Source organism: Myotis nattereri (assembly GCF_964212035.1).
Source record: "Myotis nattereri genome assembly, chromosome: 3".
Lineage (NCBI taxonomy): Eukaryota > Metazoa > Chordata > Mammalia > Chiroptera > Vespertilionidae > Myotis > Myotis nattereri.
This window is the reverse complement of record NC_138077.1, coordinates 59,811,292-59,825,999: the sequence shown is the minus strand read 5'-3', so window position 1 is coordinate 59,825,999 and position 14,708 is coordinate 59,811,292. Positions and strand designations below refer to the sequence as shown.

At 46.0% G+C, this 14,708-nt stretch overlaps 1 protein-coding gene across 2 annotated transcripts in view; it reads right to left on the bottom strand.

The window, feature by feature from the left end:
• FSTL1 (follistatin like 1) overlaps nt 1-10,522 on the bottom strand; it is a 53,304-nt gene extending 42,782 nt beyond the window's left edge. Inside the window, exons 1-2 of one of the 2 annotated variants that reach the window (XM_081087681.1) lie at nt 10,367-10,522; nt 10,158-10,220 (exon numbers count right to left, since the gene is read on the bottom strand). In XM_081087681.1, the coding sequence (XP_080943807.1) occupies nt 10,158-10,220; nt 10,367-10,369 (66 nt within the window). In that variant the 5' untranslated portion in view covers nt 10,370-10,522. The remainder of the gene's footprint in view (nt 1-10,157; nt 10,221-10,366) is intronic. The other variant, XM_081087682.1, reaches the window with a different exon arrangement.
• Between the last annotated feature and the right edge of the window lie 4,186 nt (nt 10,523-14,708).

Below are 14,708 nucleotides of genomic sequence, written 5' to 3'. Positions count from 1 at the left end.
GCATGCACGTGCGCGTGCACACACACACATCCCCCCCCCCCCAACACACACACACAAACACCATGGCTTTGGAACTCTTCCAAAAGATAGGGATGCTGCAAGAATGATAATAATAGCTAACACTTATTGCACTCTATGTGCCAAACCACTTTCCTAATTGCTTTACATGTAATAAATAGCTGTTTAATCGTCACAAGCAACCTACGGGTGAAATACTCTGTGGTAAGCCTATTTTATAGATGAGGAAATAGGCCCAGAGAGGCTAACTAACTTCCCCAAGATCACAGGGCTATAAGGGCAGTGCTTTAAATTAGGGAAATCTAGCTTCAAAGCCTGAGTGTCAAACCATTATGCATACTTTCCCCCAAAGATAAATCAAAAACAGAGCAACAACCTGAGCCAGCACACAGGTCAGACAAATACAGACAATGCCAAGTAAATGCTAATGTGTAACTTGAGAATTCTCTTGCTGAAATCATGACAAAGTCAGCAATATTGTCAGGCCTATTAGGGAATGGCGAGAGGCACTTCATCTCTTGCAGATGTTTGGTGTCAAGTATAAGCCATGAGTAGAGGAAAACTTTTCCATTACTGAACTGGATAGATAGGCAGAGAGACAGTCATTATTCCCATTTCGAAGATGAGGAAAGTGAACTCGGGGAGATTAAATAACTCACACAAGGTCTCACAGCCAGATGACACCAGAATTGTAACCTGCTCCACTACCCCTTGCTCTCACCATAACTGAGGCCGCAGTGAGGCATCAGGTGGCTTTAGAAAGGTAACATCAACAAGAAAGAAGTTGAGCAGGCGTCCTAAGACAAGGACTCTTTCACGATTTTATAATGTCCCACTTAAAAATGAGAAGGTTCTGTAACAGGTCCATGTTAAAGATAAAAGTTGGAAACACCCAGATATGAGACCAAGAGAAGAGAATGAAGGAAGGAACTCCGTGGAAGGCTGAGGTGACATGAACATGGGCGATCAGAGAAGAGCACCAGCACTCCAGGGACAGACACAATTTCAGATCAAGTTCCACACAAAAAAACTGCCCCCTACTGGACAGATTGGCTAGTGGTCAATGGCCCAGCAGCTCCAGTGGAGCCTCTCAAATTCTGAGAAGGCGTCCATCCACTGCCACACTTCATCGTTTTCCGAACCAGCAGTAGGAGGTGATTAAGGGTATGGTAATTTCTTCAAAAGCCATAGAGTTGGCCCCTTGATGGCCAGGTCCATTTGAGCTGCACAGTAATGGTATGGTGGTAGCAGCTCCTTCAGATCAGGGACCTATGTGGTGTGCCTTCTGGTCCCACACTATTCTTCATAGCAGCATTGGTGCAAAGTGACTAGCATTAATGGCTGGCACTTTCGTGGGAGATTAATAAGTTACACTCATTAACTATGGTTGGAGGAAAGGAGGAAAGACTGTGGGGGAAAAGACAAACTTCACTTCAGACACAGGGTTTTAAATCTTGAACACAGTAACAAATAAAGACAAGGAGGCATTTTCCCTACATCAATATCCCATGACGCACACATATATAAATCTGGGCCTGCAACACGTCATGGCTTTTGACATGTGTCACATGACTTGTTTTGACAACAGTTTAGTTGGTCACAAATATTATCCAGGATTATTTAGGGGACATTTTGACATTATTTAAGTTTGACATTCAAACTTAACCCTGCGAATAGGCTCATAGGTGATGGCTTCTAAATGAGCATAGAAAATGTCTGTGAAGAGATTATATGGAAATCCTCCAACCACAGCAGAAAATGCTGATTTATACAATCCATTTTGTACTCCAACTACCCAAAGAGCTTTCTATTAGCAGGTTATTGCCAGGCGGCTGCTAATGCAGAAGCTGTTATCTATGACAGCAGCAGCTCTTAGAGCCTCAGCGAAAGCCACGCTTTAACCCGTCAGAACAGCCAAGGAAGCTATCATTATCATATTTTTGTTGATGGCTAACATTAGAGGGTTTGCCTTACTTGAAGGTGTTTGAATCAAAATCATTTAAAAAACTTAAAAGCTGGGACCAAGAACAAAGTGCTGTTTTATTAACATTTTCATCCATTTGCTGCTCTGGTCCTAAACACCTATTACCCCAGGTCACATAGTCCCAAACGCTGCCTTCTACGCACCTTCATTTTGGCTAAAGATAGAGCAAGGTTGTCAAATTGGATTGACTTTTCTAGCAGGAATGGCAAATATATGTGTATAGATGCAGATGTGAACAAAACCAATTCCATCTCTGTGTCCCGAATTTCATTTCAGTTTTAAGTTTCATACGGTGACCTTTGAACAACCTCACGATATTTAACAAGCATATTAAAGCTTTCTAGTTGATGATATGTGTTCCTTAAAAATGTAGCCATGAACATTTTTGTCAGTAACAGCCAGAATGGCATGACATTCAAGATAAATATAAGCTGATAATAGCATGGATTATAAACAATCGTCTATCACAGGACCACAAGGAGGTAGGGCCCCTCGTGTCCCTTTGTCTTGTTAAGTGGAGAATAATCTGCAGATTGCTGGATCATCTTTTCTGCTCTGCCCCAATCTTCCCATAAGTAAATTACCCTTTAATAAATGTGGTCATTTTCTATGGTGTTGCCTGCTTCATTTTTTGGTCTGAAGATACCTTCTCATTGTGGTAGCCATTACACCTTTTATCTCACAAACAGGATAACTGATGTGAAATAAAAGTTGCTAATGGCTACTTAGAATATTGCTGAGAAACACTTTCAAACCTCCTCTAGGCTCATAAGGACAGAGTTCTATGATTGATTAACAATATCTGTCAGGGGAAAGGGAGCGGGTAGTAGTGACATGCATGTCATGTTTGTGCTATCTCTGCAGGCCATTTATCTCATAGAATTAAGAGGTACTTATTTTTATTGCCTACAATGTCTAGTAGGCACATCACATACATCTGCTGATTGATTTTGATTATTTCTCTGAAAGGAGGAATAAAGGACTGGTTTATCTGTAGCTGGTGGAATTATGGGTAATTTTATTCTTTGCTCTCGTTTTTTTCTATATTCTCTAAGCTGTTATGAACAGAGGCCCTGTGCACAAATTCGTGCACAGGTGGGGTCTGGCCGGCCTGCCCCTATCGGGGTGGGGAAGGCCAATCAGGGGTAGGGGCCTCAGGCAGTTGGCCAGCCGGCCCTGCCCCCGGTCAAACTCACGGATGAACTACCGATAGAGGAGACAATTTGCATATTAGCCTTTTATTACATAGGATTTTATTTTCCTATTTTGTCAGAAAATAACACATTAACTTTTATTTAAACAAAATAGCATATATTAGGAGGGTAAATTCCTCTTGAAAAAGGAGAGGGGTCACAAGAATCTTCATGATGGAGTCCAAGAATTTTCTAACACTTCTCCATAAATTTTTACACAGTTGTGAGGATAAGGCATTGGTGTGAGGGGTGTTCTGCTTTTTAAATGAAATCATAATCATTTGCCAGAGCCTTAAAAATTTTTGCAAATGTAATTTTTAATGGCACATATTGCTGTTAACTCTTAACTCTTAAATTATTGCATGAGTAATAGGTTTTAAGTTCTTAGCTATCATAAATGCCGTGACAGGCATCTTATATAGCGTCCCTTTAAAAGTAATAATGGCCAGGACAAAGTAGTCAAATCTAACTGTTTTAGTTTCTTTCTTTGATTTAGTTTCTCAGTGTAGATTATATTGAGTTTTGAAATATACCCCCTGCAAAGCAGCAAAGTCAGCTCCCCCAAAGCTGATCCAAAGTTTGCTAAAATGAATTCATGTCAATAAAAAATATATTAACTGAATTTACTATATGTCTTGTAGCTAATAAGAAAAATAACTTTGTACTGCAAGCAGGTAAGTAAGTACATATTAAAATGCTTACAATAACATCCAAATTGAAAGTTTCATTATTGATGGGATTAATTTACCTTTTCATTAATTATTAAAGGTTTAACATGAATTAAATGTTACTAGGGCCAGACATCAAGAGACTGGACTAATTAAACCATAATGATCCTTGAGTGATGAAATGTAACCTTGATCATATCTACTCACTTTTTTTACTGTAACTGTTTCTACACACCTGGACTCCTTCACTCTTGGTTGGGTGGTGGCTACATGGGTGTACCCATATGTAAAAATTCATTAAGCTATATATTACAAATTTGTGCATTGTACTAATGTAAAAGAACTCTAAAAATCAAGATAAGCCTTACGTTAATGTAAAGAAGCAAAAATAATACTCGCAAAGATACTTGTTCACCATCTAGTTATAATAATACTAGGGGCCCAGTGCACAAACTTTTGTACCTTGAAAGGAACTGTGGGCCACGAGGCAGCAGTGGGCACAGGGGAGGGTCTCAGCCCATCCTCTGCGCCCCCACCCGGTCCCTCCCACCACAGCCCCTGGTCTCCTGTCTGCCGGCAGCCCCGCTCCCACCACTGCCGCTCCCACATGCTGACTGCGCTGGCCCTGCTCGCTTGCACCTGTGTGAGCAAGTGGCTGCTGCTGCCCCCATCATTCCTCAGAAGCGGGGGGTGGGGGGGTGGGGGGGTGGGTGGAAAGCCCTCAGGGGCTATTGGGGATGACAGCTGCGGCTCACCTGCTGACGGCGCCAAGGGATCGGGACCAGTGCCAGGCACCAGCAGCGGTTGCAAGTGGGGCCATTGCCAGCAGTGGGTGTGAATGGCGGCTGCTGGCCCTGATCGCCCCTCAGGAGCAGGGGGAGGTGGAGAAGCCCTGAGGGGCAATTGGGGCTGGCAGCCACCGCTTGCACCTGCTGATGGCGCCAAGCAATTGGGACCGGCGCCGGGCACCAGCAGAGGGTACCAGCAGCGGCTCTGGCGCCAGCAGCGGGTGTGAGCGGGGCCAGCACCAGCAGCAGATGCGAGCGCCCAGCGGGACTGCAGTGCATGGGAGCAAAGAATTTTCAGTAACTACCAGAGGCTCGCCCCAATGGCAGCTTCTGGAGCCCTGCCTTGGTCTGGCACCCCTGCTCACCTGCTCCACCATCCTGCTGGCTCCCATCCCCGCCATATTCCACACCCGCCCCATGGTGGCCAGAGCATGTCATAGCCACCGGTTGTTCGGTTTTTCTGCCGTTTGGTTTATTTGCATATTAGGGTTTTATATATATAGACTGGAGGCCTGGTGCACAGATTTGTGCACATTGAAAGTAAATTAATTAGAAGGTGGCTGGTGGGATGGGACTGGGTGAAATGGGCCGGACATGCCCTGGAGCCAAGCTCTCGAGGTCCCTCCCCCTGCCGGCCACACCTGGAGCAGCGACGGGGCTTGAAGGGCATCTGCAGAGTGAGTGGGGTCCCTCCAACAGGTGGGGTCCGTCTGCCTGGCCTATGGGATCAAGCTGAAACCAGTAGTCCGGCATCCCCCAAGGGGTCCTGGAGTGTGAGAGGGCACTCTGCAAAGTTGTTGTCACTGGGCAGCTCCTCCGTTGAGCATCTGCCTACTGGTGGTCAGTGTGCATCATAGCTACCCGCCAGTCAGCTGGTCGCTTAGCCTTTTATATATGTAGATACGTGGTACCTGCCATTTTAAAGCACCTGGCTCACCATTAAGTTGTAAGCAACCTGAGAGCAGAGACCATGTCTTCTACTTCATCCATGACTCTGTGTGTAGGGTTTGCCCTGCCGGCAGAAGGAATGCTGACTGATTGATGGCCGGTGAAGGGAAGGTCCATGCTGTTAATGACTCACCCCCAGAGAAAGGACCCGGCATCAGTCACAGATGTCAGAATATAGCACTTTAGAGAAAAGTGTGCATTTGACCTGCAGGACATTAATCACCTGACTTACAAAATCAACCTACCTAAATGCAAGTATTTTTTCACTCCTGTAATATCTGGCATCATTAAGCTAACACTATTTGTGGCTGCTAGAAATTTTATGTCCAAATGTCCAATTATTTGAAGAGTGCTGGGGAAAAGCCATGGTGACATTGCCAGTTCTCCATGTGTAACCCCTGGTATTTACAGCTCACCCTTTACTTTCTCCATTCTCCTGGAAACACACATCTTTCTGCCTCACTGACTTTATTTCCTTCTTCAGGACATTACATCCACTGCAACCCATGCCTCCCAATCTTCACCTCACAGCTCCTCCCCAACTCATTCCTCTAAGCCTGGGACCCAACTCCAGCTTTCCAGCACCCAATCCAGAGACTTCTATGGGAAGGGTAGCATGTTGCCCTTCTAAAGACATTTTCAATGGCCAGGGCTTCAATGTGCAGGGCACTTGCCCATCTGTTTTGGCTATTCAGGTGAGTCCCTGCTATGTTTTAACATCCCAATTTCCAACAATGGTCTTTGAAATCACTGCAAGTAGTGTATTTGCCAAAGGATAAACAAACAAGAGATTATTTTAGTGGTTAATGTGCAAGATGGATATTAAAATCTTAGTTTTGCTGCAGCTCCAAAAAGTCAGAGGATATGGGTGAGACTCTAAGCCTGCCTGAATCCACCATTAGAATAATCATAAAGCATATGGAGGAGTTCCCACATCAGCCAATAAAACTGAGACTCAAGGGCATATGTGCTGGCACCTGGGTTCTCAACCTTTCCCAGCCTCCCAGTCAACTGCAGTCATTCTCAGTGTGAGGGAGAAAGATAAGGGAGAGTGAGCAGGTCCACAAAGCCCCCTCCTAACAGAATCTAGAAGAGGGGAGGCTCTGCAATTGTTAGTGAAGCACTCCCTCTGCTGTTGCCACCCCCATTCTCCACCCATATGGGATGCTAATATATGCTCATCCAGAGATGTGCCCCACCCCAACACCCCTTTCAAGCACAGACTCTAAAGAGTGCCTGGGTGTGAGCTCAGGTGGCTGGGCCAGAATGTTGATGGAGACGGCCAGAAGGAACACATTGGTGGTAGCGGATGAAGACAAAGATAATGCAAGAAAGAGGAAGCAATCAAAAAAGCAACCCTGAGGTGCCAAGCAATAACACTTTCCTTAAATGAGATTTGCTAATAGATTCTTGAATCTAATGAAACAGGATTTATAGCCTGGCATTAACAATGATGACAAGCACCTTTCCCCAAGCCTGGGACACCTCTACTACTCCAAAGGCTTGACTTCTTCAAATAGCAATGTAATTTGTCAGGCAATCATATTTATTTATATATCCTCACTCCAGGATATGTTTTATTGATTTTGAGAGAGAGAGAGAGAGAGAGAGAGAAGCATTGATGTGAGAAACATCGATCAGTTGCTTCCTATATGCACCCAAAACTGGGATTGAACCCTTAACCTAGATATGTGCCCCAACCAAGGATCGAACCCGCAAGCTTTTGGTGTACAGGACAACGCTCCAACCAACTGAGCCACAGCATGGCAATCACATTTTTAAAAATTATGTTGAATTGACTCATTGTGCTTGTATTCAACCAAAAGGCATCAAGAAAACTTGAGTTTATTTTCTAAATTTCAGTTTTAAAAGGTTCAGTAATATTTGTACAATTTGAACCCTAAAGTCTACTGAAGTGGAGTCATGTCAATGAAGACTGCAAATATCATCACTTGGCTTTGTTTATGTTGTTACAGCTAACAAGGAAAAATTTTCTACTGCAAGCACCGTTAACTGCATGATAAAATGCTTAAAATAACATCGAAATTGCTGGAGTTAATTTACCTTTGTATTAATAATTAAAGGTATATTGTTAAAACATGGATTTAAAAATTGCTGAATGTTACTAAGGCCAGACACCAAGAGATTGGATTGGGCCCAAGACAGTTTTGTTCAGTGGATAGAACATTGGCCTTTGGACTGAAGGGTCCTGGGTTCGATTCTGGTCAAGGGCACATGCCTGGGTTGTGGGCTTGATTCACGATAGGGGCATGCAGGGAGCAGCCAATCAATGATTCTCTTCTCATCAATGATGTTTCTATCTCTCTCCCTCTCCCTTCCTCTCAGAAATCAATAATATATATATATATATATATATATATATATATATATATATATATATATAAAAGAGATTGGTTAAAAGATAATCCTAGATCAAACCTACTCCTCATTCCTCATACCCTGATTTCACAGCCTCCTTTATACATCAACTTCCTCCATTTTCATATCTCAGCATTTCTTGATTTTACCTTATTCCCCATGGATTTTGTCTGGGAATTCTGCGAGAGTGCTCTAGGCTCTTCTACCTGAAACAGGAAATTGCTGCTGGGGGAACTGCCTATGAGAACTAAGCTTTTCCCAGCAATGCACTGGGGGGAGGGGGTGTAACACAGGCTGCCTAGAATAGATCCTGGACCCTGGGCCACACAGCCTTATGGAAAGAGAACCCAGTCTCCTCACACCTCATACTAACATTCCAGTTCACAGAGCGATTTCACACACTAGCTGGCAATTCCTAAGCCTGCCGTAAAACCAACCAGGGATCCACCTCATCCATCAAAGGGCTGCAGCTGCCTTTTTAGAGCCCAGCAAGGGTGTTCCCTAGCCAGGCCTCAGTCAGCCAGTGAAGAGGGGTCTTCCCTCAAATTCAAACCTGGAAAACAATGCAAGAGAAGCTGATTTGGAGTTTGGGATGGGTTCCAAAGGTGGAAGGAGCTGTGTTCAGAGCCTTCTTCAGATCTAACTAGCTGTGTGACCTTGGGCGGGTTACCTGATCTCCCCAAATCTGTCTCTCCCTCTGTAAAATGGGATAACAAAACAGCCCTTACAAGGTTGGAGAAGTTTTAAAAGAAAGGATGCATGCAGCCCACCGCCTGCTGTACAAGTACGAGGCAGTTATGAGGTCCTGATATAGGTTAGTGGTTAAGAGCATAGAGTGTGATGCTAGACTGTTGGGGTACAAACCCTACCCCTACCATCTCAGAGCCCCGGATACATTGTGTAACCTCAGGACTCAGTTTCCTCAACATTAAAATGGAGTTTTATTACAACACAGAATAGATAGCCAATTAACATTCGCTATTTTTTAATTCTTTGTTAAAATAGCCTGCTTCTAGCTCAGCCAAGACTGTAGTAGTGATTTAAATGAGAGAGTAGTGATTTCAATATAATGTGTGTGTGTGTGTGTGTGTGTGTGTGTGTGTGTGTGTGTTTAATCGTAAAGACTTGCATGCTTCCATGATTTTTTTCTGGGCAGAGTCCAGCGGTGGTGTGAAGGGTGGGGCTAAGCTGTAATATGAAGAAAAAAACTCCAAGAGGGAGAATAACCACCCACCAGGGAGCTATTCCTTTTGTAATGTACATTCCATTTCTTCTCCCTCATGCTTTTTAATTCCTTCCACATTTCCTGCCATAATTATCAAATGTTTGGTTTCTGACCTCACTTTTCTGGAGACTAGAGCCCAGGGAATTTAGAATTGTTTATTTTCTGTCCATAAACCTTTGAGTTAATGGAAGGGCTGGTGAGTGAAGGGTTTGTTGGTCTGTTTGTAGTGTCTCAGGAAGGTCACTGGAGTTGGAAAAAAACACACACATTACCAAAAAAGTGCTGAAATACTTTGGAAAAACCGAGCCCTCCAAGAGCTGAGCAATGGATGGCTCACACTTGCGCAATGCTAGTTTAAGGGAAAGCTTGAGATTTTAAAAGGCCGTTATCCGGTCCCGACCTGACCATAACACACAATCCGAGGACACTTTACAAAGGAAGAAAAAAAAAATCAGAGAATTATAAACTTGCTTTATAAGCGAGAAAAAAATTTATTCCGCCCAAAAAGAAGAATCTTTTGGGATTTTGTGGGAGTTTCTATTCCCCCCACCCCCACCCCAGTCCCCACAGGAGACAGAAGACAGACTAGAAAGGAAAAATCCCCAACTCTTCTCAGATGCCTCTTAAGTGAAGGAAAGAGCTCAAGGCGCCTTTTTGAACTCGGCTGCGGCTCCGGTCGCCGCCCCCGGCCCAAACCACCCATCCCGTCCTCTCCCCCCTCCCCACTCTCCCTCCATGTTCGCCTCGGTGGGGCTCCCGCTCCTGGCCCAAACTTCTCTTCCTGATTTTGAGGTTTAAGTTTCGTAGTAGCGTTCCTGACCCAAGCGCCCCCCTCCCCACGCTCAGAAGCTCCCGGTCCCAACCGGGAGAGCATCCCCAGGGTGCAGCGCCCGCCCCGCGCGCAGACCCCAGCGGCCCCGCGCCCGAGCGGGGACCCCTGCGCGTCTCACCTACCTCGGCGCGGACCCAGGCGACCGCCACCAGCGCGAGCGCGAGCGCGAGCCAGCGAGTCCACATCTGCGGAAGAGACAGAGCGAGATTGAAGGCACCGGGCCCGCGCCGACCCCGGAAACTTCCTCGGGTCCCGGAGGCTCGCCCACGCCGCCCCGCCACCCTCGGCGGCCCCGGCGGGCCGGCCACTGCGCGCCGCGCCGGGCTCTCACCATGGTCCCGTCCCGGTCTCCGGAGGCGCGGGGCAGGGCGGCTGCAGCGAGCTCTAGGTGGGAGCTCTGCCGATCGCCAGCCTCGAAGGAAATCCGACCTGGGCTGGCCGCCCCTTAAGACCCCTCCTTCCCCGCCGCCTGCCCCCCAGCTCCTCCCCATTCTCCTCCCCTTCTGCAGCGGCGGCCCCCGCGGCTCCGGCTCCGCTCACCCCTCCCCGCCCCTGGCTCCCCGGAGCCGCGTGCGTCCTGGCGCCGCCCGAACCTTACCCCCCCGACCCCCCTCTCCCGACCCCCAGGACCTGGAGGCAGAGGCAGGGAGGGGTGTCCCAGGGGACACTGCAACAAAAGCGGAGGGTGTGTGTGTGTGTGTGTGTGTGCAATGGAGGGGAGGGCGAAATCCCACCCCCAGGAGGGGCCCTGGCTCGCTGCGGCTCCGGCGGGCTGCGGGCGCAGGGTGCAGTGGTGCCCAGGTGGGCGGTGCTGCTCGGGGGGGCCCCGGCCGGGGTGGGGTGGGAACCTGAAAGAAAAGGCGCCCGGCAGCCCAGGGAGCCGCCGCCGCCCCCCACGGGTGAGAGAGAGGCAGCTGGAGGTGCCCGGGGACACCCACAGCCCGGGGTCGCTGCAGCCAGGACTCCAGGAAGTGGGCGCAGGGCCCGGAAGATCGGTCAGAGTGGGAAGGTTGCTTTGGGTTCAACTGTGGGTTTCCTAGGGGGAAAGTGGCGGCAGCCCTGCTCTGCTGGAAAGATCCTGACTCCAGCGTTTGCTACCGGCCTCACCCCGACTGTCCTTTCCTCCAATCCAGGAACTGTGCCCCCTCCTCTCTTCAGCCCACCCGTCACATGTGGCCCTGTGTTCCTAATCCTGTCATCCCAGGTACCCTCCACATTCATGCTGTCCATCTCCACCAGCTTCCTTCCAGCGGCCTTCCAATGGTGCGGCCTCTTTGTATCGGCTCCCCAAACGCCCAGCTGCGGCCTCGTCCCTAAGAGAACAAATCCACTTGGCACCTTAGAGTTGACATGCCCAAGGCTGAGCCCCACGTCCCACCAGCTCCCAGGGCTGCTCCTCTGCCTCTTTCCGAGTAAAGCCACGAAAATGTGCTTCACTTCCCAGACCTGGGTTGTCACCATATCCTGGCAACTTCCCCTTTGACCTCTCCTGTGCATGGCTTCACCAGCTTTCGAGTTTCCATTTCCCTAGGCCAGACCTTCATCTGCTCTCACTGGCCGAGTTCAGGAAATGTTTGCCTGCCTTCCAGCTAGCTCCAGGCTCTCCTGCCCCAGTCTCCACCCCAACGCCTTGCCATAATCTTCCTACCTGATTTAAACACTTTCTTGTGCATTTCCCCTGCTGGGAAACTTTCAGCATTCTTCTTCCCATGTCAAATCCTAACTTTCTACGGTACTTGTTAAGTCTTCTGTTACTGGGCCCGCCCATCCATCTAACCTTATTTCCACTACTTAACATACTCCCCATGCTCACATCAGGTCAGTCTTGTCATTGTCCTCCAACCCTGTCATGTTCACTCTACTACCATGGTTTGCTGAGTGCCTAATGTTGTGGTTTTAGGGGCTTCAGAAAACACCCATATCCCCCACACGTGTTCACAAGCCATTGAAACAGCCACCAGAGTCAGACTGCTGGAGAGGAAAATGTCAGCTTTGTCGCTGGTAAAAGCTGGAATGGTGACCATGGCTTTAGATCTGCAGGCACAATGGACCTGCTCATACTTCAGCCCAGAACTGAATAAAATAAAACATGTTGAATGACTCCCCTTAGTACCTGGCTGTCACACGCAAAGTTGGAAAATCTGCATGTGTAAAATTGCAGAGCCGGAGCCACCCAGGGCTGATAGAGAGAGGGTTGGAGGTGCAGAAGGACCCATCTTGTGAAAATCTGATTGTGTAAAATGGCAGTTTTACAGTTTCTGGAAAGGCAGAAAATACAAGCTTCCTAGGGCAGGCTTGCTCCCCAAACCTCAGGGGTCAGAGTGACCTATGCATTCCAGCTCACCAGTCAGATAACTCACTCCTGCTTCTTTGATATGGAAATAAAAGAAGTGGGAATAGCTGTCCCTCACCTCTATGCCAGGACCGAGGTCAGCTGTGATGCACAGGGTTTGCTTCGGCCCTCTAATAATTTACAATACTTTTCATCCCTTACACATGCACTGTACCCCTCTGCCCCTTAATCTGGCATGATCTTTTCTCTCTTCCTCCTTCTGTCTATTCAAATTCTGCCTCTTTTTTTGTTTGTTAGTTTTTTCAGGACTCGAAGTAAAGTTTTATTGCATCTCTAGCACCTTTTCTGACAATAACTTGGCATAGGGAAAAGCGCATGAGGGCCCCGCCTGGCTCAGTGGTTGAGCATAGGCCTATGAACCAGGCGGTCATGGTTCGATTCCAGTCAGGGCACATGCCGGGATTGTAGGCTCGATTCCCAGTGTGGGGTGTGCAGGAGGCAGCCGATCAATGATTCTCTCTCATCATTGATGTTTCTCTCTCTCTCTCTCTTCCTCTCTGAAATTAATAAAAATATATACTTTTAAAAAGCACATGAGGTTTGAAGTCAAACAAATCTGGTTTTTAATTCTATCACTTTAAATAATTTGAGAGTTCATAAAATTATTTAAACTCTCTGAAAATGTGTTTCTGCATCTGACAATTAGCAGAGATAATGCTTTGAAGTGGGCTGTGAAATTTAAGTATAGTATATTATAGAAAGTACCTGGTGGGTAGTAGACCTCCATACATGGAAGCCATTACTATTTCATTGATCTGCATTGCAAATGAATTACAGCCAGTACCATGTGCCAAGTACTACAGAGCCAATCAAACTGTCTTATTTATTTAACTAGAGGCCCAGTGTACAAATTCGTGCACAGATGGGGTCTGGCCGTCCTGCCCCAGGCTGGTGGCGGGGGGGGGGGGGGGGGCCGGGCAGGGGGGGCAGGGGGGCCAGCCCTGCAGGGCAGTTGGCCGGCCGGCCCAGCCCCCTGGTCAAATTCCCAGTCAAATTCCCAGTCAAGGGGACAATTTGTATATTAGTCTTTTATTATATAGGATTATCACAATAAACTGAAAGGTATTTTTTTTTATTGTCTAAAGTTTTACATTTGTCTCCTGAAAGGTATTTTTCATTGTTTCCATTTTCCAAATAATGAAACTGAACCTCAGAAAATGTGGATACTTTCCCAAGGTTAACAGTTGGTTATACAGCCTTACAACTTGGCATTTATTGCATACCATTCTGGTACAAACTTTAATACTGTTCACATAGTTGTTGTTCTTGATTCTCCAGCTAGATTTTTAAGTTGCTTAGGGTATAAACAATGTTTTTATATCTTTATACTCTCTACATCTGGGGGCACAATTGATGGATTTGACCACATTTAAATTAAAGACACATGCTCAAACAAAGGCACCATAGTAAAAAAAAAAAAAAAAAGATAGATTAGAGAAGGAGAGAATCAACATTTAAAACTAATAAGGAACTCATAAATATGATATACATATATGTGACTCTTGCAAATCAATAAGAAAAAGAAAACCCAATAGAAAAATGTTCCCCAAATGGCCAACAAGTAAAGATGCTCAAAGTCACTGGTATTATTTAAACTACACAAAAACCCCGTGAAATCGGTAGTATTTTATCATTTCTATTTTACAGTTAAAGAAACTGAGATTTTAGTAATTTGTTTAAGATTACACAATAAGTAAATATTACTTTACACTCATCACAGTGGCAAAAATTAGACAATTAGACAATGCCAAATGTTAGTATGTAGGTAGTGCAGTGTTTCTGGTGTACTATAGTGATTAAGAACATTAGCTTAGGAGCCAGAAGCCGTGGTTCCAATGTGTCTTGGGAGTAAATCTTGGCTTTACTACTTATTGTGTAACCTTGGGCAAGTTACTTAAGCTCTTTGTGTCTCAGTTCCCTTGTTTGCAAAATGGGGATAATAGTAGTACTGATTCCATAGCATTATTGTGCAGATTAAATGGGTTAATATAAGTAAGTTACTTAGAACAGTGCCTGGAACATAAGCTCATAATTAACATGTGCTAGTTAAGAAATAATTCAATAGGAGGATCTTGCCGAAACTGATGATAATTCTGTGCTATAGAGTATGGTTAACTTTAACTCTACAATAAACGAAAAACAAGCAAACAACAATAACAACAAAACAAATTGCATGAGGGAGTTGACAGTTATATCAGTGAGGACTTTTTTGGTTGTAGGTGATAGAGAAGCTAACTTAAATAAATGGATTATGCAATTACATGGAATTTATTGGCCTATACATTAACTGTATATATATAGCCAAGAGATCCATAGGTCT